A 27,146-nucleotide genomic window follows, 5' to 3' on the forward strand; every position below is an offset into this window, starting at 1 on the left:
CAGTTCCTGCTGTAGTTCCCACTGCATCTCACTTTGTCATCAAGCCAACTCACCATTTTTATTTTTAAATTTCAAGTTCAAGTTTATTTAGAGCCCCAAATCATCTCTTGCCTCTTTAAATCCCATCACCCACATGTCATTGTTGTCCTTTTATTTGGTTTTCCCTAATTTCCCTAATTAATTCCTTAGACTTTTACTTTCATATTCATGGTCAGATGTTGTTAGGCAATACTTTAATTTTGACCAAATGCAGAATTGTCTTTTGTCTTTAAATGTTTTAACACAGAAATGGGGCAGTTTAACTAAATGTAAATTCCATAGCCAAGGTTATTAACATTATTAAAGTGATAATGTATCTCTGAACTGATTAAATACCAATATAAGGCAGCTGGCGAGTTGTTTAACATATTATTACAGGGTGTATTAACTGGCCGTAAAGTAATTCATACCTTTGCCTACTTTAAGTGGCAGCCACTTGGCATAGCCATCACTGCCCTTGTTGTAATCAGTCCTGCATTGATTTCATAATCCATTTAACTCAATTATCCCTTAACAGCATACAGAGAGGCAGGATTACAGCACTAGACTGAATTACCATGGAGATTACAGGCCTAATCAGTGCCGTTTGGACACACTGTGTAAAGTTTAATGTTCTGTTCACAATGACTCATGTTCAAAATCAGGGAAACAAGACTGAGTTTAAGTATATTTTTCAAGTGATTAATGCCATTTAATTTCTTTTATATATATATATATATATATATATATAGCAATCCTATGCAATGTTCACTCAGGTTCACGCAGGGTTACACGAGAGGATTTCACTGAAATTATTCAATGAAAATATTAACATCAATAAATTTCTTTATAGACTTTACAGGCCTGCAGATGTTCTGTCTTTATTCTGTGTGTATGTGTGTATGTGTGTGTGTGTGTGTGTGTGTGTGTGTGTGTGTGTATTGAGGTATTTGTGGGCTGCAAGAAAACTACAAGATCCGGTTCTTTGAAAAAGCGTCAAGCGCACCGAAGAGAACAAGAGTAAGACCGGAAGTTTTGTGAGTTTTACTTTAAAAATGAAAGCATTGTAGTTTTCGCAGGAAAAAAGTAGTCGCTACTATAGAGTAGAATTATTTTACAATAAATATTTAAAAAATAGTTTACGTTCTGATGTCGGGTATTTTAGGAAGAATATTTTATCAAATAACAGTCACTGTATTGATTCCTCACTTCAGCACTGGTGCTTTGCAGGAATGAAACGGCCAGTAAATCACCTAAACTTCCTTTACTCACATGTTTCTTTGCTTATTAGAATTTACCCACCTTTCTATTCTGGCAACCCACATTAAAAATAATAGCATCTTAAATAGTATTAAACTAATATAGGTTATTTGAGGGTATATTCGAGGTCTTTTAATTAAAAATCATAAGAACTAAACTGTACTTTATCGGTCCAAACACATGAAAATTTGTCTTGTGACCAATGCTTCAATAATTTATGAATTGCAAAACAAATACACACAAACAACAAAATGTTAAAAGAGGAGAAGAAAAATTTGATGATCAAATAGTCAAATGGTCATAGTGCATCACTTTTCTGAAAATCTGAGTTTTTGTGAGTGATAGTTGCAGAGGTAAATTGCCGCTCCTGTGTGTTAGTAAGGCTTTTATTTTGAAAATGCGAGCGGGTGTTTTATTTTGGCTTGACGCTGCCGGGCTGTGATGACGCGAGGCTGGTGGGCGGAGCCAGGCGGGTCGGTGCACGGGCGGTCGGAGAGGAAGCCGAGGCGGCAGCGGACGCGGGCACGGACGACCTCGCTCGGCTCCACCGGCTGCTTCCCAAATGGCAACAACGGACGACCAACGGAAACCGGCGGATGTCGACGTCGCCGCGCTGTCGACGCGCCACGGCAGCAGCAGCAGCAGCAGCAACAACAACAACAATAACAACAACAACAATAACAACAAAGACAGCGAGGCGGGCGAGAGTGCGACCACGGCCGCCGCCAGTCCGACGGAACCCGGCGGGACGGCGACGCAGAGCCTCGGTAACGGCTCTGTCATCAACCCCGCCGGGGGGAACAACGGCAAGTGGGTCCGGCTGAACGTCGGCGGCACGGTGTTCCTCACGACGCGGCAAACCCTCCTCAAAGAGCAAACTTCGTTCCTCTACCGGCTCTGCCAGCAACAGGACCTGCACTCAGACACGGTGAGTCCGGTCAGCACCGACACACAACCTCCGTAAGCTCTGTTTTATTCACAAACTGGTGAAAATCACTCCGGTATTCCTGTAATAATCCTATAATATTCCTGTAGTGACTTTGAATGCGTGTGCGGGACTCAGCTTGGAGTCGTTATTGACGTTATTATGGACATCATGTCAGTCTGTCTGCTATTACTCTAATAATGATGTTCCTTTGTGTGTGTGTGTGTGTGTGTGTGTGTGTGTGTGTGTGTGTGTGTGTGTGTGTGTGTGTGTTTGGTACTCAATACTCAATGGTGTGTTTACAGTGACCTCATTTTACAATATGAACATTACTGCATCACTTGTGCTATAGTAACACTATAAAGCTCCCGTAGTTTCGCACTGTAGCCCTCTACAATGTCTTACTGTGGCAATTTTTCCACAGGTAGGTCCAAAAGGAGTATTCTGGTATTTTTAATCCTATGGTAACACTGTGGAATAATGATTCTGCAGGGACTTGTGGATTATAGTGCGGTATTTCTGCTGCAATGCATTATAGTTACTGTAACCTTGTTCAGGAGGAGGTGCACATGTTTTGCATGTTTTACCTGATGGATTGTGCGTTATCACTTGGGGGGGAAAAAAACAACCAAAACCGATGAGAAATTGTTGTAATATTTCTATGAGGATTTGAAATGTGTCTGTGGCACTTACTAGTGAGTTAACAGTGACCTTATTGTGAACATCTTGGGCATTTTGTCATTTTTTTAATCTCCTACATGGCACCACTTTTCTATCTATAGGGACCTGAAGTTTTGCTATGATGTGTGTGGAAATGTTGTACTGCTTCTTTTTATCCAGAAAGTGCACTGCCATGTCTGTAAAATTGCTCTCACCTGACCAAAAGGGATTGGCTGTAATTGGGTGCAGCGCTGAGCATGAAATGAAACCCTCTGTCTGTGTTATTTTATGACAAAACAGACCAAAAAAAAAAAGGCTCACTATAATTTTCTCCTGGAGACTTTCAGTGTGTATGCGTGGTACTGAACCAGTGAGTTTACAGTGACCTTGTTGTGCCTTATGTTGTTTTTATCTCCTAGGTGATCGCAATAATGCTACAGGGAATTACAGTTTTTGCTACGACATTTGCACCCTATCCCTCTTTTTTTTTTTTACAAGGCAATGCATGCCTGTAGCTGCAGAGCAAAAAGTGGAATTGCCCTAACCTGACCAAAAGGGATCGGCTGATTTGTGTGCAGCTCTTGGCATGGAGTCAAACTCACTCCCTCTCTCTCACTCTCAGCATCAATTTGTGGTGTGAATGTAGCTCCAGTCAGACGGACGAACACGTGCTGCCTCTTCTGCAGGGAGCTGCACCGTCAGGAGCTGTACAGCTGGCATCATATGGAGAGAGAGAAAGAGGGAGGGAAAGAGATGTGCTGTGCATCTCTTATTCACGTGCAGACTGAATGCGCTGTAAGAGGCTTGCAAGACTCATAAATCATTTAATTTTCTATTATGCTGCAGCCTTTTGATGAGAGAGAGGGGGGGTCTTTCCAGTAGAGCTGGGCATTGGCACTGACTTTCTCATTTAATCTCAGTCCAAAAGGTCCTGATTTGATTCAATACTGATTTCGATTCAGTTTCCATTCAGTAAAGGACATTTCTGTTACAAGACCAGTTTTGCTGCTCACACATGACTTTGTTTTTGTCCAGCTCACCTTTACAGTCATGGTTTTCACATCCAAAATGCACCAAGATATCTGCCCTCAGGCTTGTTGGCGCTTACCTCAGGGTGGAAGATCCTGCCTTTATACGCTGATTCATGTGAAAAAGAGCTGCAACTATTTTCATTGTCCATTAATCTATCGAGTATTTTTTTGATTACTTGACTAATCATTTTGCCTATGCAGTGTTGAAATAACAACAAATCCCCTTGACAAGTTTCCCCAAGCTGAAAGCGATCATTTAAAATTGACTCATTACTCTGATCATCACCAAAAAAAAACCCAAATTATTCATTTTATAATATGAAATGGAGAAAAGCAAACTGACTTTAGCATTTGTGAAGCTGCAACTAGCAGCTCTTCGCAGTTTGTTGATAAATTGCTATAACGAATAATCGATTATCAGAAGTGTAATCGATTAATTTCCTGTTGATTTACTAATCGACTAATCGTGTTGCACTAGATCAAAACGTACTTTGGTAAACTGAGTTTCCATAGGCTCATACTTGAGCAGATAACATCTACAAATAACATTTAGCAAAACTCTTCACACATCCTCGGAGAAGAGGGCATTTGGGGAATTTAAAGGTACACTGTACAAAATTTTGACGGCACGGTTGTAGTGAGGACTGTTTAGACTCAATCAACAAAAATCGTGTAAATAAACAGTTAATTTATATGTGAGACTCCATCAGATTATTTGCTTATTCCGCATTTGTCATTAGTTGAGTCTTCATTTGATCCTCAGCAGATTTGCATGGGGCATCACTAAGAATCAGTATCAGATCGTTCAAATTAATCAGAAAATCAAAGTAAAGGCTCTACTTCCCTGTAGGCATGAGTCTACAGTAAACTGGTTTGTTTTTGGGCGAACACCTCACATCTCCAAAGTACCACCTTTCAAGAATAGCAGCTTGAGGTTTTCTAATGGAATTTTTGAACACGTCTCTAAACCAGAGGTTTGGTGGATTTTTCCTACCCTGTGGAGGAGTGTGTGTAATCCCTCAGCCACAGCAAAAAAAAAAAAAAAACTGAAAATCACCAAGATTGGATTTACGGGGCTTTCATACAACAGCAGTGATATTCCCTCACTGCAGCACGAGGCACAGTGAAGAGAATATTCCCATGTGACCTTCAGCTATGACCTAACAGGAGCTGCCGCTGCACTGCCTAAAGACACACACACACACACACACACACACACACACACACACACACACACACAGCTCTCCATCACCCTCTTCTTGCTTTGTCTTTCATCCTCACTGTGTCCCTGTCTTCTCCCTAAATCCTGCCTTCACCTCCTAACACTTCTCTGCTATCACTCCCTTGTCCTGCCATCCTCTCTCTCCCTCTTTCTCTCTCTCTCTCTCTCTCTTTCTCTCTTGCCTCTTTCCCTCTCAGTCACTGACTCACTCTGAATGCCTGTCGCACGTTCATCCTTTCTCTCTGCTGCTCTTTTTACATCTGCTCTCCATCACAAACACTTGAACACTTGAGAGAGGGAGAGAGACTTGTAGCTGGTGTTTGTTGCTGTATCACGCCGCTGTTGTCTTTTTTTTTTTTTTTTTTTTAATTCACTGCTCTGATTAACAGGGATAGAGTTGCAACACAGTCGTTGGAGTCCTCTTTTCCCCCTGAATCGTGACTTGCGAACAAGATAGTGAAGGAGCAGAGCTGCTGTTTGTCAGGCTCCTCAGGCCGCATGCCATCTAATTCAGCGTGAGGTGCTGAGGTAGTAAACTGCGACATTTTCATATAAATAAATGTCCATTTTGCTCCACTAGTTGACATACTGCAATAGTGATTCAGTCCATATCCAGTTCATGAAAGCCTTGACATTTGCCAACTATCGATTATTTTCATTTTTGAATAATTGTATTGACTCTTCTGTTATCTTTCTTACTCGATATTTCGGTGAGACAAAACTTCATCAACACAGAATTCAAGGACGAAGTCATGACACTGCCCACAATGTTTGATTGACAGATGATACATGGCAGTTGCAGTGCAGAAACACCTCAGTGATGAGTAGCTGAGCGGCAAAGATGGAAATGGATGAGGAAAGAAAGACAAGGCTCTCTGCGATTCACATTTTAAATTATGGAGAGTTACATTAACTGGCGTCAGATTATTGTTCCACAAACCCCATGATCAACATAAAAATCAAACAGGATAACATAAGACACTATAAATATATCAGGTTTTGTTGCTTGGTGAAAACCTCACTCCAGAATGTCAAAAATAGCCTTATTGTTTGTAGTTTTGAACATATTTAAAGGACCAGTTCAATGAAAATAAAATGTCCCCATTTACCCTCAGTGTAGTCTGTCCATGCTATTTCTGTGTGATTTGGTGAGGTGTCCAGTCTGTCTCCTCTCACCCCAATACACTGGGGCTGGATGGGTGTTTGTTTTGTTTTGTGGAGCTCAAACTATCAAAAATTCACATTTTAAAAACTCAACAGCAACAGCTCTTTCCAAAAAAATGCAGATACCTGACATGATGTACAAGTCCTGGGAAACATTTCCTGCCAAAGAACACTGTCAGACTGTGTTTATACACCCCTGAGCTGGGCCTCCTTGGGGGTGGATAGATGTAGTTTGCTTTAATTGGTTTCACAAGGGCGTCATGTGATCATCCAAATGAAGTTCAAACACGAACGTCACCAAACTAACAACATGCACTGTAGAATATCCTTTTAGAAAGGCAAGTACTCTCCTATTAGAGACAACAAAAATAAAACCTCAGACATGTTACAGGTTATCATGAGGGGTGTACAACATTATAGATAGGTAGATATGTAGTGATACCGTCATTAGCTGTCACTTCCAGGTCCTGTTATCTCTGTGTCATGTTACCAAGGTGTACTTATGTCACTTACTCACTGAAATGTTCCTTCCTCCATGGCACGACAAGACAAATTCCTGTACATCTTTTGCACATGGAAAATAAAATGATTCTGATGTTCAAAGCCTTGACCTGAAGGTAGGTCACAGGAAGATTAAGGACTTAACTGAGTAAATATGTATGAGGCTGCTGTCGCCCCGGATACCTGCAGAGCACGTAGGTCGAGGAAGAAACTGCATGCAAGTGATAAATGTGGTCGGATTAGACAGTTCAGCAGGGCGGCAGATTCATTTTGTTGCAAGTCACAAGAAACACTGTATTTAAACTGCAGGCTCACTTAGAAAGAGACTGAAATATAGTTTTTCTCATGCACATGGACCCAGGCTTGTTTGTTTGTTTGTTTGTTTGAATCAGTGATACCCACTGCGCTTAACAGCTGTGATGCACACAGGCATGGGTGCATACAGCAGATAATTAGTAAGGCTGCACAGTTAATAAAATAAACATTCATGACTTTTGCAGTTTCCAAAAGGAGACTTTTTTTTTTCTTCAGAGAAAATGGCATTTCAGACATTTCTCTTCCCCAAACCTTTAGGGGGGCTATATTTAAGTGTAGAAATAAGCTGTGGCAATGAATACTGATCACTTTTGCCCAAAGCCCTCTGTGGCATATCTGTCTATTGTGCCTGCTTCTTTCCATGAAAGACAGCCTACTTACAATGTGGAAATGTGAAAAACAAATTGCATTAAAACAGCCCGTATGCACTTCAGCTTCAACTTCAACTTTATTGTGTCCCCGTAGGGCAATTGGTTGTGCAGCAAGTAGAACACAAACACATAAATATACAAGTCATACATAAATAAATACACAAATTGCAAACACAAAAAAATGGCAGTGTGATTTTTGTGTCCATACTGGGCAGTCCTGTCAGGCTTCTCATCAATTCTGGAAAATAAAATAAAAAAAAATGAATTTGATTATTTCCAGGTCTTTAAACAATTGGAAATTATATTTAAAAGGGTGGGAAAGAATAACAAATACAGTTCTGAAGCTCAGAAAAATACACATTTTGTTACACCTAGTGCCTTTTCATGTACTGTGATTTTTGTTGTGTGGACTGCTTTTCGGCTGTATTGGATTTGGCCTAGTTGTGGCGAGCACATTATATCAAACACCCACCGCCTTCAAATGTGGTCACAAAATTAGGCCTGGAGAAGTGCGAAATGGGAAAATGTTGTGAGTAGGTGTATTAAGAGTGAAGTATCTCTGACAGCTCTCGCTCGCCATCCTGACACATTTGCATCCTCAAAACAGCGTCTTACCCAGCAGGCACTTGGATGAAACCAGGCTCTGCTCATGTGCGTCTCAGTTATTTTTGACTTGCAGCTGAATTACCTAGAGAGGGAACGAGAAGTGCTGCGTGTTTTCTTTCCTCTCACTCAGGAGAGAAGCTGATTTTATCACTCGTAATCTGCTGGCATGGGTCCACTGAGGGGCCGTTGGCTGCATGTTTTGAATACACACACACACACACACACATGCTGTCTGGCTATGTATGACTGCTTTAATAAGATTACTGTCCTTCAGTCTGGCACCTTGACCCCCCCTAAAGCCCCTCACCCCCTCCCTAACCCGGGGCTCTGTGCTGCTAATGCAGCCCAAGCTGACCTCACGCCGTCCCAAGCCAATTATATTACCAAGCTAAGACACCTAGATGATCTGAGTCGCATAGACATAGCAGGGCAGCACGGCCCAGACGATAACAACATGATCGCATTACTGCAGATTTGGTGATAGCGCAGGTTTGACTCGTATTAAACGCCTCGGGGATCGTGCAGGTGAGGCCCGCTGAATTTTAAAAAGGCCTGATGCTCTGATTCAGGTTGTCTGCTTGTTGTCTGTGTTTTGTTTTGGACTCTACCACGGGACGACTCTGTTTTCCCTGTCGTGCTTAGTCAGTGTGAATTCCACCACTTGCCCAAACTCGTTCTATCTCCTCACCGTGCCATGAAATATCTAATATGAGTGATGAGGACGGCTGCTCAAGCCAAGATTTTTATCCAGGCAAACAATAAGGAGCTGTGTGAGCTCACCTTACTTTACCTACAAGTTGCGTGTCTGTTTACACAAGTTTGAACTTCCCTGAGAGGCCTTTTTGTTAATCCAAGGGCTGGACTTACACAACCTTAAGGAAACAAAATCACACCACCTAATGTGATAATTTACCAAGTTTTTGTTTGTCTTGGTTGGGGCTGTAAGTGGTCATTCTTTTGGTGTTTTCAACTTTTGCAATAGTATCTTCTTCTACCATCCTATATTTATTCCAATCTTCTGTTGTCATTTTTGTACTCAAACAGCATCACCTCCTGTGTGCACCAGACTTCTCTTAAATATCTTCTTAGTAAACTTCCCTAGCAAAGATTTACAAATAAATGGAATTCTTGAAAGCAAAGCCATCTGAATTTTTAATTTTTGCTCTCGACTGTAGTGAAATCCTCAATTTTGGTGAAAATGGTTGCAGTGAAAAGCTTGTTGGAAACAGCTGGATCTGCTGTATGCCACATTTTAAGTAGGCTGTCTTTCATGGAAAGAAGCAGGCACAACAGACAGATATGCTATAGAGGGCTTTGGGCAAAGTGATCAATATTCATTGCCACAGCTTATTTCTCCAATTAAATATAGCCCCCCTAAAGGTTTGTGTTAATCTGTTTTATAGGTGAAAGTATTACGGCTGCAGCTAGGGAGGAAAATCTCCCTTTTGTGCTTGTTTACTCTGCGGTTGCTAGGTCGGTGCTGTTTGAGAAGTTAAGAAGTAAGAAGCCAAGATGAGACTAATCTTGAGAAAATATTGGAATTGCACTCAATAGCGGCACTGAAAATTTTCCAAATTTTCCTCTTCAGGAGCTTCTCAAAATCTGGTGTATCTTCAGAGCGCTGCTGTGAGCCCGTCCTCGGCGTCTTTTTACTGTTTTCATCGTGTTTCATTTTTGGAGCAGGATTGTCCTGCGAGGACCAACAGCTCATAAAGTGGGAATCAATCTGGAGCCACCAAGCCGCCTCCTACATCAAAAATGTCAGCGGCTCAGCAAGACCATCTGCGGCACTGCGCATGAAAAATCAGGCTAATGCCTAATTATAAATCACACACTCTGATCCAGATTTTTCTCACGGCTCATTCCTCCCGTCAGATCTGAAATCTGAAACAAGCCAAATGTGTTGGTGTGTGTGTATGCATGGGGGCGGGTGCACACATGCTAGAGCAAGCAAGCACATGTGGGCAGGTGTATGTGTGTGTGTGTGTGTGTGTGTGTGTGTGTGTGTGTGTGTGTGTGTGTGTGTGTGTGTGTGTGTGTGTTTTAAGGGGTGAACAGGGCTTTTGTTTGGCTATTGGTGATATCCCCTGGGATGTGCTCACCTCTCCTGCAGGGAGCTGCTGCAGAGCCTCATCCCATTTCCTTGAACAAATGCTTGGTAAACCATTAACTCACCAACCAGAGTCCATGTCTGTGTTTTAACAGCTGAACAATACAGATGCTCAGTTCATGAGAAGGAAATACTCAAATCCAGATATTGACCCCTGCAGGTTCTTGAGGCTGCAGTTTTTCTTACAGGGCAGAAATCTGCACATGCACATTGCAGTATCTCCGCTATATTGGTTGTTATGAAGCTCCTGTGCTGAATAGAAATTACATTTTACATTTGAAAAGTTATATTCAAACTGAGCAAATCCTGCAAGGTTATGTCTCATTTTTCTCTTGCCCTGTTGTTTTTGAACATTTTTTAGCACTGTAAAAGAAGGAAGTAGAAAAAATTGCATAATCTTTTTTCCTCAGTAAACTAGGGCTGTTCGAAAACCAGGAAAAGACAACACCGTAGTACAGCATCCAAAATCCAAGGCGATATGTGGTCTCAGTCTTAGTCTCGATATAATATCAATATATCAACCAGCTCCACAATAACACTGCACATACATGTGCATTGTGTGTATGTATATGTGCGTGTAAGAGAGAGAGAGAGAGAGAGAGAGAGAGAGAGAGAGAGACAGAGACTCTGACTGAGAAGAAGCTGTTCCCTGCTGTTGTTATGCCTCCACTGTCAAGTCAAGTCACGTTGACGGCGTGTCGGTCCGTCCTCCTCCATTGCAGCTCCGCTCGTTTTGGTCACGGTGAATGTGTGTGAGTGTCTGTGTGTATATGTGTGTGTGTGTGTGTGTGTGTGTGTGTGTGTGTGTGTGCGTGTGCATGTGTCTACTGCAGTCACAGCCCTTCCACTGTTGCTTTAGTACTCCAATCGCTCTGTGCTTCTCTGTATAAGCTGCTTTCACTCTCTTGGTCCTCATGTCTATGTCATATATCCATCCTCCCTCTCTCTGTCTCTGCGTGTGTGAACTCCAAATGGGATTTTTTTCAGTTTTTAGATATATATATATGTATGTTGTGAGGAGATGCATCTTTCCCCCCCGTTTTCTTGTTGGAGGTTACATGTCACACCATTTTCCCCTGCCTTTTCTTTTGCTGCTTACTCTTCTGTCCTCTGTTGTTCTTTCTATCACCCCGCCTGTCTGTCTGCCTGTCTCTCCTCTAATTGATCCTTCTTCCAGCCTCATATCCATTCTGCAGAGTGCCTTGTGGTCTCCATCCAGACGTCTGTGTGTGTGTGTGTGTGTCCTTGTCCTTCAGTATCTCTTGCACACACTCACACAGACGGATACCTGTGGATATCTTTCACTGTCCATCCCCTCTCCCTTCTCTTGTCATCCCACCTTCCACAAAACAAATTTAGCCTTTTTTCCATTTTCCTCTGCATTTTTCGGTCTCTCTCTCTCCCTCTCTCTCTCTCTCTCTTCTCACCACTCCCGTTCCACTGCCCTCTCATGTTCTTCAATCAATTTTCTCATTATATTCAAAGCAGAACAGGCATTGAGGTCCATCCTCCTTGAGGCTTCTTCAGTACTTAATTATTTTTTTTCTCTGTCATTTCATTACTTTCTGGATAGTAGATGGTAAAGAGACCACCCATGTTCACCCTCCAAATTGGTGTGTGTGTGTGTGTGTGTGTGTGTGTGTGTGTGTGTGTGTGTGTGTGTGTGTGTGTGTGTGTGTGTGTGCGTGTGTTTGCCTGCATTTCTATACTTATAAGGATGAAATGTGCTCAAACAGAGAAAAAGATAAAGAACATCCTCCAAGTCAGGACATTTTGAGGACACTCCTCACTTCTTTGAAGTTTAACAGTTAGGACTTGGGGTTAAGAGTAGAATAAGTCTTATTACGAAGTGTGGTAATTTACGTTTTTTAGTGTGACCCACTTTCCCTAAACCTGCCTCGTGATTTAGTGATTTCCTGCATTTCCCAGAACAGGAGAACATGCCTGACTTTGTTGCATCCAGCTGGGTTTTATGCGTAGGAGGAGAGCAAGAGTGTTAGTAATGGCAAGAGAGCAAGTTTTCTCAGTCTACAAAAAATGAAGACTCACGGTGCTCACACAAAACACAGCATGACTTGTTGCTGCATTACATTCTGGTCTATCTGCCGCTCCTCTGGTGGAGAAATCACCCTCTGTGTGCCCTTCCTGTATGATAGTTGAACGCCAGTTTAAAATGAGTCTGAAAAGAAACATGCTCTTTGATTTTGACTGGTGCCAAAACAGGATGGTTTCTCCTTATCTTTTAGATAGCTGAAAAATGTTTATGCTATTAAGCATCATTGTAGCTGTGCATGATGTCATGTGTTCCTGTGTTTGACCAGTTACAGGAATAAGAGAAATATACAAAGCAGGCAACATCCCAGGAATGCAAAGTACATCACCAACTACTTTTTTTTTTTTTTGTACCTGTGTTTATCTTACTGGAGAACGGGCTTCTGATTTAAAGTTAAGGAAAGGATAGGTAGGATAGGTAGTTAAGGATAATGTGTGTGTGTGTGTGTACACAAGGGCCTGATTAAGCGATGAAAATATTGAGTGATAAAGCTGTAGGCTGCTCTTGGCCCGTTGCAGGTCCAGAAACAGCCATGAAAAGAAGCGGCCATGTGAACAGAGCAGGTAGTGTGTGTGAGTGTCTTTCTCTTGTTCTTTTCTATCTTTCTCCTTCTCCTTCTCCTCCAGGCCAAACTAAGATTTGAAATTAATACCAGCCACAAGCCAAAAATGGGCATGAGATTAAAACATATTGATAAAATAATGATGCATGCAGTTTTTGTATTGTGACAGTTTCTTGTGAATTAAATTACAATACAACGAAACGATTCCTCCTTTCTCTGAGGACTCCCTATTAGACCTCCTAAGGAAACAAAAAAATAAAAACTCGAGGGCTCACAAAAAACGTGTTTATTGCATGAAAATCTTGACTAGTGAGGCTTCAAGTTTGATACTATAAATGTAGTTTTTGGTAAATTTGTGATAGTGACTAGTAAGTTCTTGCTTTTTTTTCTTTCTTAGCTTTCATTTTTTTTCTGTCTTCCTCCACCATGCCAGTACAACATGCTTCAGCCCGTCTCTTTCTGCCCGTCTGTCCCTGTGTCTTATGTGCTCTCTCTGCAGTAAGTCGCTGAACCATGTGCTAATAACACACAATCACCAGATGTGACCAGTGTTCTTTAAAGATCCTCTTTCATACCATTCACAGCTGCCCCACTCTCTCTCTCTCTCTCTCTGTGTTTGAATCTCTTAAAGGTCTATATGTGCGTTTCATGGTTTTCTCCAACACTGGCTGTCTTTTGTGCATTCGGGACTAAAAGGGGACTCTGCTCTGAGCGATCATCATGAGCAAGAGGAGGGGGGAGGGGGTCCCTGGTCGTTACATAACAGCCTGGCAGAGTTTGCAGAGGTGGCCTGGAGGTGGGAGAAGTCAGCTTGTGACTAGAAGGTCACTGGTTTGAGTCCCAGCTGTCTTTAACTACTTCCACTGTGCCTGACAGTAGAGGGTTAGGGTTAGTGGTTTTACTGGGCAGCTCCCATGTGTGAATAAATCTCAACTAAAAAAAAACATAATGCTTCAGTCAACTTCACATGGATAAATTAAGGCTAAGACTTGAATCTATATAATGGTGGTTTGTGTTGCATTTTCACGTCAATAAAAAAAAAAATTTGGATATTCATGTTTACTGTGTACAGGTATCCCACAGGTGAAGGAATTCCTGGAAAGTCATGGAATTCTGTTTGTTTGAATTTTCTTGTTGTTCCATGTAGAGAAAGTCATGGAATTTGGTCAGCCTCCATTAAAAAAAAAAAAAAAAAAAAAATCAGTAACTAGTTATTCACTAGACATACTATTTATTTTCCATTGTGTTCACATTGCTGATTATTGTTGGATTCCCCAGCAAAATTAAACAGAACAACAGAATTTGATGAGATTTATGTGACTCACGTTTTTAAAAAAAAATTCTCAAAGAAAGTATTGCGTTTATATAGGCATTAAGGTTTATATAAAAACATTTTAGTCATGCAATATCATGGAAATGATACTATTGACATTGAGTGGGCTCCCTGTGTGTGCCACCAGGTTGGATTTTGGGGAAGTCTGCAGGACTGCTGCGTGGGGCAAAACAGGAACTGTTTGACTTAACAGCATCCTCTTTTCTAACAGGAAGCAACAAAGTTTATGGGAAATCTGGGAAACACAAAATATCACACCGAGCACCTTTTAGGCAGAGCTGCAGAGCTTTGTTGAATACTGAATGGACATGTACCATTGAATTGCACTGGTTTGGTCAATATAAAGCCTCCCTGGGAAAACACAAGGAAAGGATCTGTAACATAAAACCATGTGATGAGGTAAATACACGCACTGCATCTTTAGGCTACAACATGTAATTGGTCTAATGGACATTGTTCTTTGTCTGTCTGTCCCTCTCTCACAGGACGAGACAGGAGCCTATGTGATCGACAGAGATCCCACTTACTTCGGTCCTATCCTCAACTACCTGCGGCATGGCAAGCTGGTGTACAACAAGGAGCTGGCAGAGGAAGGTCTCATGCTTTAGCTCTACTGCTGCACTGTGGGGAATCTCTGTTTGTTGTGCTGGACCTCCTGGATGCATGAGATTGTTTTGTCTTTCGGGCAGGAAATAAGGGGAAGACAGTAGAAATAGTCTCCTCTGCATGGCAAATTGTCTGCCTCCATATTGCTTTGTTTATAGGGGTGGTGTTTGTATTTCTTCTTTTGTGTTGAGTGTAAAAATGAAAGAGTCATCTCTGATTGGTGGATGTGGTTGTGCGGTGCAGCGCGTTGGACAGTTGGGTTGTTTCACGTTGTTTTTATGTTGGTAGGCGTCCTGGAGGAGGCCGAGTTCTACAACATCACCCCGCTGATCAAACTGATAAAGGAGAGGATCGTGGAGAGGGACTCCAAGGCCACACAGGTAAGGAGAGCCTAGTATACGCACACACAGCGCACACACACATGCACACATAAACACACTGCAGTTGTCAATAATTGCCAGAGATTTGATGTAAATGAGACAATGCAACACAACAATTACATTCATAATTATCCAGCCTGTTGTATGTGTGCAGGTAAAGAAGCCCAAGTTAACAGAAGTTAAATAATGCATGTACATACATAAACACACACACACACACACATGCATGCACAAACATGTACACACACAGTCTCTTGAAGCATTTGTGTGGGTTTTTGAGGGCTGATAACAGTATTTTTTGCAACAAAACTGCAGGAAGCTAAGATTTTGTGTTGATTGGCAATATCCTAAATTCTTTCCATTTTCATGTCAAAAAATTAACTCAGTGTTTCCACCAGAAGTTTCCTCTTCTCAGGGTGAAAAAGCCTGAGGCTGACCCTAAGCCAAAAGCTGTTGTTCACATGTCGTCCAAACCTGAGCCAAACACAAGATCCTGCACGTACACAAACAAAGAAACAGCTTGCAGCCCCCACTGTGTACATCAAAAATAAAAAACATAACCTAAACCTGAGAGCAGTTGCATCAAGCCTGATCCAAGCCTGCTGTCTCTATCAGAAAATAAGGCTTGACTCTTCAGTCAGGATGTGGTCTTATCGAACTCAGGTCACGTTGCAGATTTTAAGCCACCATGTAACGCGTACAACCAACACTCGTGAAATTCTTGCAGGGCTGCTGGCTCTTTAAAACGTGTTTATCCATCACAGCTATTCAATGGCTGGAGAAGCTCCGGCATAGAAATGTGCTTTCAAACAATTAAACTGATAAATGTGAAACAAAATATGATTGCAGGTGTTGCAGACAGTTGTACGTGGCTTGAATGTCAGCAAATCGAAAAATCAGTGTGACCATGTTCACCAGAGAAATTATTCACAGCACAGACACAAACGTGCAGGCAGTAGTAATGCTGCACAGTAATTGCAAAGACGTTTTACTGAATATTGCAGCACTGATATGTAATACATGCATTGCATTACTGCCCCTTGAGTCATTTTCTCTGTATTATACAGTAATTTCACCGTCCTGTGCCTCACTAAAGGCAGCGCTGCTATACATCATGTTTCTGTGCCTCTGCTCTCACTCTTATATAATCCATCTGCCCTCTCTGTCATACACCCACTCTGCTTGCATTATGCTGCTCTCTACTGTACCCGCTGCTGTCATTGTCTTCAGGCTAAATATGGTGCACAAATATGAACAGAAACGCTTCTTTTCTAGATAACCTGCAGCTATATTTTTTACTTTGTATTATTTTTTTTCTTTTAATTGTCCTTTTTTGTGCCCCTTTTGTGTTAATGCTACTACAAAATCAAGCACACGCTCCTTTGTCGTACATTATTATTACACCCCATCTCATGTATGCTGATGTATTCATTCTGTCTCAAGTGTGTCATCTTCACCCGCTCAGGATCCCTCTCCAAGTCCATCAACACCTTTTCTTTGCTCCTTTACGATCACTCCTTTCACCAAGCCCATCCTCCTTTTCATTTTCATTTTTAATGAACCTCTTTATTTATCCAGGGAGGACTGACTGTGCTCTTTTAATCAGCAACGCCCTGCTTTACCTTTCACACGGTTACACACTTTGACACACAGTCAGCTCTAAAGGAACTGCCTTACTCAGAGACACCTTAGAAATATTACTACTTTGACGTTCTATGGCTATGTTTTCCCAGGATGACAGGGTTTTCAGAGAGTAGCCCTCTTAGTTTTTGTTTGTTTGTTTGTTTCCAGCCAAACAAAACACAAAATACACATTTTCACTGATTAGCACTCCTTAACTGGCTGCAGAGGAGGAACTCATTGGTGAAATCAGATGGTTTGGATTTTGGTTGCAATAAAAATCTGCAGGCGGTTGGACCTCAGTGGGACAGGGCTAGGGGCCACAGCTCTACATCATGAAGCCAAAAGTTTAATATCCAAACATGTGATACGGCGACACCACAGCAAACAAGATAAAACATCAGAGGAGTGTCACCGAACAGCCGCTGTGCTTCAGGCTGTCACCCGGTTTGACTGCTGGACGGCTTTGAGGCAACATTTTCACAGTGGTTTTGATGCTGGTCGGGTTTCGGCTTAAAGATATGGTGGCTAGTTTGACACAGTTTCATATTTTCTGCTGTTTGAATTTAGCTGCTGCCCCACTGTCGCTGCCAAGGTGCTTATGGCAGTCCTTTTTTTCCTGTTCTGGTCCACATACCATCTGTATCTGTACATTTAGCCCTCTAGTGGTGACACTGAAATGGACTTTGAGCTTTCAGAGCACATTTGGTGAAAGTATTAAATGTTTATAAACTTCAGTATTGAATTGAACTAGATAAACCCCGTGCACCCTGTCCTGTATGTTTCTTTGTCTCTGTCTCTCTTGAAATGATCTGACCCTCTGCCCCCCCCACCACCATTTCTTTTGCCAGCAGGTGCCCCCCAAGCACGTGTACCGGGTGCTGCAGTGCCAGGAGGAGGAGCTGACCCAGATGGTCTCCACCATGTCGGACGGCTGGAAGTTTGAGCAGGTCAGCGTGCGCGCCTGCAGAAAGCCCCGCACCGGACTGCTCTGGACTGTGGGTTGGACTCACGCTGCTGCTGACCCTTAAATCTTGACCCTTGGCCTGACCCCTTGGCCCTGACCCGACCCCCGCTTTCTGCACCCCCAAACCGAGGCCCCCGGGTTTTAGGACTGCCACGCTCAGCGAGATGATGCGTGCATGTTCCTTTTATATTTATTTACTTCGGTGAATGCTGTTAACATTTATAGTGCAGATGTCCCAGGAAGAACCAAACCCTCGTCTTAAAAATTAGACATGATGCTGCTGAATTCATAAAGACACAAAGCCACCTCAAGCCTGACAGTGCACTGCTGATATTCGTGTCCTTCACTTCCAAAACGAAAGTGTTCGTCTGTTATGAAGGGTTCAGTGCCAACAACAGGGTTCAAATCCAGCAATGCAGCTGAAGTTAGGATTATGATCAATATTAAAGACAATAAAAATACCTACAAAGCATTCATCAGGTCGACTTTGAATTGCAGAGGTTTCCGTAGTGACACTAAGTGTGTTCACACTGGGAGCAACATGATCAAGACTCTCTTCATTTCCTATAAAGCTGAGAGGCCAAGGAGGCTTGATCGATATGCGGATGCTCAACGAGCTGGATCGCCAAGAAAAGTTGGCAAAGACGCAACTTTTTTGCCCATTAGTCATCAGCATCAGATTTCTACACTGACTTGTTTCACCTCCGGTAACATGAGTTCTGCTCCATAGTGCAACCACCAGGCCAATCACACAATAGGACCTGGTTGAAATAAGTATCATGATTTCAGGATTTTTTTTTTGTATGTCCATATACATCATGACATGACTTATGTATGCAAAATCATGTTACATAATCAAATTAATGTTCATCTTATTAATGTTCATCATTATTTATGTTCATCTCATTGAACCGAATAGTAATGATAGGTGTGATGTCAAACAAAACCATTTTTAAACATAAAAAATGTGTTTGTTATAATCAGTGTGGACAGCAGAAGTGTTGTCACAACATCCCAGAACCGCCTCATCATCACCATCTGATTCTCCTGAAAGATGATACATGAGTTTTAAAGACATTTTGGCCATCTTGCACCACCCACAGTCAGAGCACAGCGACTTACCCCCCAGGTTGCTCTCAGTGTGAACGTTCAGTTAAAGACACAAATTAACTGCGTCTCGGCGACGGTAACAGGGCTAAACGTCCCGCGACACCCACCGCCCGAGCGTCAGTGACACACAGACCTCACCTTGAAGCTCCCTGCCTCCAACCCAGAGCTTCAAGGTGTCAGAACAGTGCTGCGTCCCGACGCCGTAGCCTCGAGTTCACGTTGACCCCCCCCCCCCTCCCGTGTTCTCTGCTTTGGCACCGAGCTCCAATGCATGCTGCACTTTTCTGTTTTGGGTATAATTAAGCCCTCAAAGCCGTCTTTGTTTTGTTTTGTTGTTCCTACGATTAAGTCAAAATGATCCTGTTTCTTGTCGAGAGTCTGGATGTGTGGCGTCAGGCTCCGCCCCCCCGGTCCCTCCACCATGCATGAGCTTACCAACCTGTCTGTCCTCGCTTTGATACGGGATCTCTCGCTCTCTCTCTCTCTCTCTCTCTCTCTCTCTCTCTCTCTCTCTCTCCCTGTCCATTTCTGTCTTTCTCTCTCTAAGTCTATATCTTGTTGACTGGTGCCATCTCTAACTCTCTCTGATTCTCTCTCTCTCCCTCTCCCTTTCTCTCTGTCTCTCTCTCTCTGTCTCTCTCTCTCTCTCTCTCGCTGTCTCTATGTCGCTCGCCCTCTCCAGATGGTAAACATCGGCTCATCGTACAGCTACGGGACGGAGGATCAGGCCGAGTTCCTGTGTGTCGTATCCAAGGAGCTTCACACACCTGGGTCTGGCCTGGGCACTGAGCAGAGCCACAAAACCAAGGTGAAACACACACACACACACACACACACACACACACACACACTGTATAAAGACTGCTACATCAGGTTTACGCTGCTCTTTTGTGTTGCTGTGAGTGGCTATGATTCCTTTTTTATTTTGTGTGTGTGTGTGTGTTTCTGTTTTGTCGGGGCACAAGCGCTTGCCTATGCCTCTCTCTCTCTCTCTGTGTGTGTGTGTGTGTGTGTGTGTGTTGTTACTGAAGCTGATATGAGTGTGCTTTGATCCTGCACTCTCCACTGAAAACCCCAAATGTCACTTGGCCTCGCAAAATGTCATTCACAAAAACATTCACTCCATCATTCACACACCTCCCACGCTGTTATTCTCTCTCTCTCTCTCTCTCTCTCTCTCTCTCTCTCTCTCTCTCTGTTTTCCTGTCTCTCTTTTTCTGTCAGTCTATTGATCTTTGTTGTTCTCTCCATTTATAGATATATGTAGATATATCTGTCTGTCTCTCTCAATATATATTTATCTTTCAGTCTCACTCTCTGCCACTCACTGACACTCATCAGCCTGTTCATTTTTTTGTCGTTTTCTGTCTCGTGTTTCTTTTGTGTTTTCTCCTCCGTCCTTCATGCCGCATGAAGGCATCGGAGATGCAGGAGGAGGAAGCAGCGAAGGATGAGGAGGAGGAGGAGGGAGGGAGAGATACCACACCAAATGAGTGGCTTAGAGAATGAGAGAATCATGTTTCATTGTTCCAAAGAGAGGCGGGAATGGGTGAGGAACTGCGCTAGAGTGCGATAGATGTGCTAGTGGGTAGATCTAGTAGACTAGTTTGTGTATGTGCGTGTGCGTGTGTGTGTGTGTGTGTGTGTGTGTGTGTGTGTGTGTGTGTGTGTGTGTGTGTGTGTGTGTGAGAGTGTGTGCGTGTGTGTCAAAAAGGATGCAGGGTGTTTCATGGCACTGCATTGAGTCCTAAACCTAAATTGTCCAAGTGTGTATTTGGTTGAATTTTTTTGATGTAAAAATTAGTTTTACCGATATGAAGGACCGGCACTGATATTTTAGACTGAAGTTTGCATTCACAACAGATGTTTTGTTACAGTATTCAATGTCTTTTCAATGCCAAAAATCCCAGAGTGGAAAAACCTCTGAAACAGCACTTACGCCGTCATGTGACACTAAACTCTCCACTCAGACCCAGATTACTGAAATTCTTTGGACTTAGCAGTTATTCAGGACCTCCTCTGTTTAAAGGCAGAGGAGACTCTGGGACAGATTACTGCATTTAGGTGCATTTTAAGGAATTTACAAAAAAAAACACCACTGAGCAGTTTGAAGAAAAAAGGGTTTACTGCATTGTTCTGTTTGTATGTAACTGTGGTCAGGGAGGAACCTACATCATATTGGATTTTTTTTTTTTTTTTTTTTTTTTTGTAAATGACTCAGGGATGGGATTTTTCCAGATTAATCAGAAAATTCCTGCTTCTCTGATGTAAAAATGTGACCCAAATGAATCATGCAGATACGTTAAAAAAAAAAAAGAAAAAAAAAGGAGGGGGTGGGGTGAGTTGCCCGAGTGGAATTTATAACAGAGATGATTTGCTTACATCCAAGTTACAAAGCCTTTTCTTCCAGCCAGACTTGGCCCTGACAGGCTGTGTGACGGCACACACACTCAACTTCAGTCAGTTTTATTGACTGGAATCCATCTGTATTCTAGTATACACTGCACTGCAGTCTCCACTCCACTCACACACCTGATGACTGGATAATATCTATCTGATATTTAATGAAAGGCCAATACTGGTCTGATGTATTAACAACTCACCACATCGCTCTGACTCTAGAAAAAATCAACAGATACTCAGATCACAGATTGGGGCTGCAACAGAGAGGATCGACTCATTCACTCTAATTCCTGCATTGGTCTTTTTTGGCCAAATGAATCTCAGCCGTGGGTGTGATCACTGGCAGGAAATTTTCTCTGTGCACAAAAAGAGTGAAATTAAAGCTGAACACTGAAATCAAAAGCATCTCCTGAGCAACAATGAGCTGCTCCTTAGAGAAAAAAACACACCTGCCCATGTTGAATCTTTACTTGTTTTGTCCCTGCGGGGTAAAGCATCACAGGGCTGCATGAACGTGTCGTGGGCAGTTTACTAAAATCATGTCAAATGATTTTACAGGATGGAAATCTTTAAAATTTAAACAGTTACCTCTAAGGTAGAGGTCACTGTTATGATAGGCCATCTTAACATAAAATAAACACAACCTAAAACCTTGCGAATGCCAGGAAAGATAGAGAATATATAACCTGCACCAATCTTTCATCTTTCAAACATTTTTTTTCATATTGTGATTAGAGTAGATAAGATTAAAAAAATATTCTGATGTAAAAATCAAATTCCTCAGCCAGGTGGTCACAAGATGAAAAAAAATCCTGCTCTGGTCATCACCGTGACAGTGAGGGAGTTAGTGTGTGTGTGTGTGTGTGTGTGTGTGTGTGTGTGTGTGTGTGTGTGTGTGTGTGTGTGTGTGTGTGTGTGTGTGTGTGTGTGTGTGTGTGTGTGTGTGTGTGTGTGTGTGTGTGTGTGTGTGTGTGTGTGTGTGTGTGTGTGTGTGTGGCTGGCTGGCTGGCCTAGCGGTGAAGTGACCCAGCTTTACAGATATTGATCCAGCCCTGCGTCGCCATGGACTCTCTTTACATCAATGCTGTGACATGAAATATCCCTGACCTTTCAGTGCAGCAGTAGTGCTACAAGTTGTCCTTCTGAGTCTCTGTACACACACACACTACAGTATCTCAGACGTCAAACACACACACACACACACACACACACACACACCTAATTTGCACATGTCAAAGGGCCACGGTCCTTTTTAAAACACACAGTGCCGCTGCAGACGTGCTAAAGAAATGACTGCATATCCAAACATTGTGGTACGTTTTTTTGTTAATGTTCTCAGCCCTCACTGATGTCGGTAAAATCCTTTTGCCCTCATTCTGTCACCATTTTCATCATCGTCATCAGCATCACAGCCAAAAACAGAGTTTAGAAAGTCTAAAATTAACTGGATCATTTTTCTTACTGCGGATCTACACTCGCTAATTTGTGATTTTTTTTCTCATTATCTCCACAGCTTTTCCAGATCCATGGGTCCCGGATGTAGAAAAGAGAAGAACTTTCTTTAGATTATTTTATTTTGTCTTATTTTGACATCCTGTACATGATGTATTTCTGTGTTGAGTCAATGGACAGTCACCAAAATGGATTTGTAGCATTATGAAATGTTTACTGATAAAAAAAAAACAAAAAAAAAACAACGCCAGTCTCAAAAATAACCAAATGACAAAAATATGAAATCACAGTTACTTGCAGCAATATGTACAAAAATACATTTTAGTGAAACTCATTTTATCAGTGTGGGGAGAAAAAAAACTGTTTGGTATTAGAAATTCATGTGTCGGTGTATAAACCTTTTCTGCCAAGGGCGGTAGTGAAGCTTAGTAACTTCTGACCAAAGATTCAAAGCAAAGCTGGCCGAACCAAGGTGCTGAACCCAAATGTGACAAAGAATTGAAAACCCACCCAGAGGAAATTTGAATTCTACTTTCGTCTCTGTTAGCCTGCGTTCACAGTGTGAGCAACTTCACTGACCAACAGCTCTTTTCCGACTGATTGTTAGCAGGGTGACAGACTCCGGTTTCATCAGCTGCAGAGTTGGGAACAGGCAAATCTGAAGTTTTTGCTGCTCTGGAATTGCCTTTGATAGTGTTGCATCATTTTCATGAAGTTGCTGCCAAGTGCTGATTACGTAGCAGCCGTTGAAAAGGCCAAAAAAAATGAATTCCACTAGCCTTTTCCAAGTTTAGAAAATTAAACTAGGTGAAAGTGGTAGACAGCTGGAAACAAAATGGAAGACAAGGAAGCCCAGGATTCTGATTTGCTGTTTGGCTGATTGCAAAATTAAAAGCCGTGGTGACAAACATGGGTGGCCATAACACTAAAAATGTCCTTACACGTCACATATGCAGCTGGAACATCATGAACAGATGTAATTTCTTGTAGAATATTATTTTGACCAATAAAGACCCATGAAACGTGTTTAATTTCCATACTGACCCGCACACTGACATCACTTTTAATTTCCCCCGCTCTCAGAGTAAATGCAGGTTTCTGTCCGTGGAGATGAGTGTAGGTAACTGCAGGTAAAAGTTATATGATAATTATAACACAGAGATTAAATAAGCGTTCTTTACTGGTCACTCCACAGAAAGTGAGTGGAAATGCACTTCCTGTGACTTGTTGATCGTGTTGCTCACAGTGTGAACGCAGATATAAACTGATTTGTTGTCCTCATGCCGGGGCCTCGCAGGTATCGGGTCCTAAATAACCATCACAACCGTAAAACCGTCCAAGAACCGCTCTGGAAAATCAGCAATACGTGTTGTTGAGTCGCCTCATTTTGTTGGTTAGGTCGGTTTCAGATGAGGAACGTCGAAATAATCCGTGCATCCATATTGTAGCTGGATAAAGAAAAGACAAGGTGATCGATCAGCTGGTGTCGCTGTGTGTCATATCCTGTCAGGGGGTGGTCACTTTGCACAGGGTGTGAGGGTGCAGCCAGACTTTCAGACACACAGTCGCCAACGAGCTGACAGCAAGGGGCAGCCAGCACACACACACACACACACACTCACTGTATCAAGCAAAAACACACTCTGCACTGCAGTTTGCCCCACACATACCCCACAATCGACCATGCACAGATACACACACCCACCCACATCGCTTCATGCCGGGACACGCGTGATCCCTAAGGTGCTTGCATGTTCAGCAGCAGCCTTGCCTCAGTCCGTCACCCTGAACAGGATCCAGAGAAAGAGAGAAAGAGAGAACTGGAGTGTGTGGGCGAGGTGTCAAAGTGAGGAGAGGAAGGTGAAGGTGAAAAAGAAAGAGTGGGGTGTCTGTTGGTGTAGTTACATCAGGCAGTAAAACATCCTGTCCTAAGTTGTATTTCCCAACTTATTGTCCCTACAGAGGACAGGACCGCCGCAGATTTAATGACTTTCTGTTGTGTGCAGCGCACTTAATCACAAAAAAGGCTTTATAAAGGGGCGTTAACTCATCTGTGACCTTTATTAACCTTTACAGGCAACAAGTAGGAATGGCAGCCTCAGGAGGATTTGTGTCCTCCTGAGCAAAGTCTCCCACCTGCTTGAATTACAGCAGCCGGTAACTCAAAATCACATTTCTAACATAAAAGAGCAGTAAGATGGCTAATCAGAGAGCCAACTGAAATGCCTGGTAAAGATGTAATACATAAGAATAATAATGATGAGGAGAAGAGAGGAAGACTGTGTTATTTGCTTTTCTGGTTTGAACATGAAGTTTTTGAGCCTTAGTCGCTGAAAATGTGTCACTGCAGGGGAGTGAAACTCCAGTGGACGAGGAGTTTTTGTTCCTGAGCTGTCCAGGCTGGAAAGAGAGTTTGAGAGCCAGAAATGTCAGCACCTGGCCAAGTGATCGTTGAATCACTGCTACGAATCAATAACCCTGTCGACCCCCTGTGGATTTGTCATTATTTTGTGTTGTTGGGCCGTAAAAGTCTTACTCTTGTGTTTGTGGGTCTGGCAGCTTGGAGTCCAGCAGCCTGTTTGTTTATTATTTGCTCTTATGCAAGCAGCCTGGTGGCGTTCAGCTCGTGTGACGGGGGTGTGTGAGCCTCTGCTGCCAAACAGCAGCCTGGTCAGCTGGCTGCTGCTGTGAAATTAACCTGGTGTCTATTTATCAGATTTGTGTTTGTCATACAAACATTTCTTCATGGCAGAAGTTTCCTTGTTGGTTGAGTTGAAGCTCAGTGAACACAGAGGCACAGATTTTCTTTGTGTTCAGACTGAAATCCAGTGAAAAAGGCAGATATTATGAGGTTTTCCACTCTTGCTTATAATAGAAAAAAACCTCCCAGCCATACAGGTTAGGCTAATCCTACCTGTTAGAACAACACTGCATGTGAGGCAGGCGCTGAAAGGGAGAAGGAGATGATTTTCATGCAGACACTTTCTGAAAACAAGCCCCAAAATGCAACATTTACTCTCAATGTTTTATAGTGACGTCAGGAAAAAGAGAAGGAGCCGGCTTGGCAGCAGGTAAAAATTGTGGTTCTCTGGCTGCACCTTTTATTTTATGCTCTTCTCTCAATCTATGAGATTATTTCTGCCTTTGACACGTTTGTCTTGGTAAGGGATTTTTTTTTTTTTTTTTTTTTTTTTTTTTATATCAGCTGTCAGCACGCCCTGTGCTGCTGCTGCCCCCTGCTGGTCAGCTGTGTGTCTGACAGCCTGCAGGAAACCCACTGAACAACACAATGGAAACACACTCCGTGTCCTCCGACTGTTTATAGAGGCAATAGGCAATCAGTTAGGATGAGAGACAATCTAGGATTAAGATTAAGGCTTAGTACCTTTTTTTAAAACTCTGAAACTGTTTGATAATTTTAGAAAAATGAAAGAAATTAGCTGCAGGTACAATATGGGGAGTGTGTGGGTGAGAGAGAGAGAGAGAGAATGACTCCCATCTAAGGCGTAAACAAATATTCTGGGACTTTAGGATACTAGCAATACATTAATGTACAAGCTGGATTATCAGAACAGTAAACAAAGCTAGAGAATAGTGACGGTAAAGTCATTTGCTTATGATAATCTGATTTTTTTTAGAGAATAGACAGTGATGTAAGCACTACTAAGAAGAGGCTGTAGAGAGATGGGATCGTGTTTTATTTTTATGTCAGTTTATTTTTGTGTATCTGGTGACATGGATCATTCGGTGCCTTGATTTCAAGCAGCAAAAAAAAAAAGAAAGAAAAAATAAAAGAAATGCCATAGGCAGGCATGTGAAAATGACCATAGATGTTATGACATGCATTTTTTTAAATAGCTGTTTTATTATGTTTATATTAAAATGCAGGAATAGGTAGTTTACATTCTCACTGGTGAGGGAGGGAGGGAGGGGTCTTTTTTTTTTTGTACATATTTTGTTTTTCATTTTTCATTTTTTTGTACGTTTTAGTTGCATAATTTATTTTCAAGAGGTTTTGATTCATTTGCTTTTTGAACATTACACAGTAAAAAAAAAATAATAATAATTTGGGCTTTTTTATTTTGTTTTTTTTTGGAGGGGGGGGCTTCTCCTTTTTTTCTATGTATGTATAGTCGTCAGATTTCCTGAGCAGGCTAGTTTGTAGTCTTAGGTCAAACGATAGCTACTGTTGGAAACAGGTTTCCTAGAAAAGAAAAACTTCCTTCCAAAGGGTTTTAACTATATGTTATTATTTTTGTTCAATTTTATAAACCATTTGCATGTCCATGTACAACTTTTATATACACAATGTTCATGAGTACTGTAGATAAAGCAAAAAAAAAAAAAAAAAAGATCTACTGTAGTAAAAACCAGCTTTTATTCACGTGTCTGGGTTGCTGGATCCACACCGGATCATTTCATTTGTGTTCTGCTGTACATTAGGAAGTCTTTCTCCGTAGTGTTTGATGTTTTCAAG

The 27,146-nt window shown here is 42.1% G+C and overlaps 1 protein-coding gene across 4 annotated transcripts; it reads left to right on the forward strand.

The window, feature by feature from the left end:
- The first annotated feature begins 1,742 nt into the window (after positions 1 to 1,742).
- On the forward strand, positions 1,743 to 26,492 carry kctd17 (potassium channel tetramerization domain containing 17). 4 transcript variants are annotated; one of them, XM_030078112.1, is made up of 7 exons: positions 1,743 to 2,206; positions 14,617 to 14,725; positions 15,026 to 15,117; positions 17,589 to 17,735; positions 19,497 to 19,622; positions 20,231 to 20,363; positions 22,731 to 26,492. In XM_030078112.1, the coding sequence occupies exons 1-6, from the start codon at positions 1,841 to 1,843 to the stop codon at positions 20,321 to 20,323; spliced, it is 933 nt and encodes a 310-aa protein (XP_029933972.1). In that variant the 5' UTR covers positions 1,743 to 1,840; the 3' UTR covers positions 20,324 to 20,363; positions 22,731 to 26,492. The 4 variants fall into 4 exon arrangements, with proteins under 4 accessions (XP_029933972.1, XP_029933974.1, XP_029933973.1 ...); XM_030078114.1 differs by having other exon boundaries at positions 17,589 to 17,687; XM_030078113.1 differs by having other exon boundaries at positions 17,592 to 17,735.
- The last annotated feature ends 654 nt before the right edge of the window (positions 26,493 to 27,146 follow it).

This window comes from Myripristis murdjan, chromosome 19 (genome assembly GCF_902150065.1).
Source record: "Myripristis murdjan chromosome 19, fMyrMur1.1, whole genome shotgun sequence".
Lineage (NCBI taxonomy): Eukaryota > Metazoa > Chordata > Actinopteri > Holocentriformes > Holocentridae > Myripristis > Myripristis murdjan.

What these genes read in the sequence shown, in the direction of transcription:
- kctd17 (XM_030078112.1), top strand. Translation starts at nt 1,841, where the DNA reads ATGGCAACAACGGACGACCAACGGAAACCGGCGGATGTCGACGTCGCC. An exon ending in CAAGGAGCTGGCAGAGGAAG is followed by an intron (nt 14,726 to 15,025) that starts GTCTCATGCTTT and finishes TTATGTTGGTAG; the next exon opens with GCGTCCTGGAGGAGGCCGAG. An exon ending in GGGACTCCAAGGCCACACAG is followed by an intron (nt 15,118 to 17,588) that starts GTAAGGAGAGCC and finishes TTCTTTTGCCAG; the next exon opens with CAGGTGCCCCCCAAGCACGT.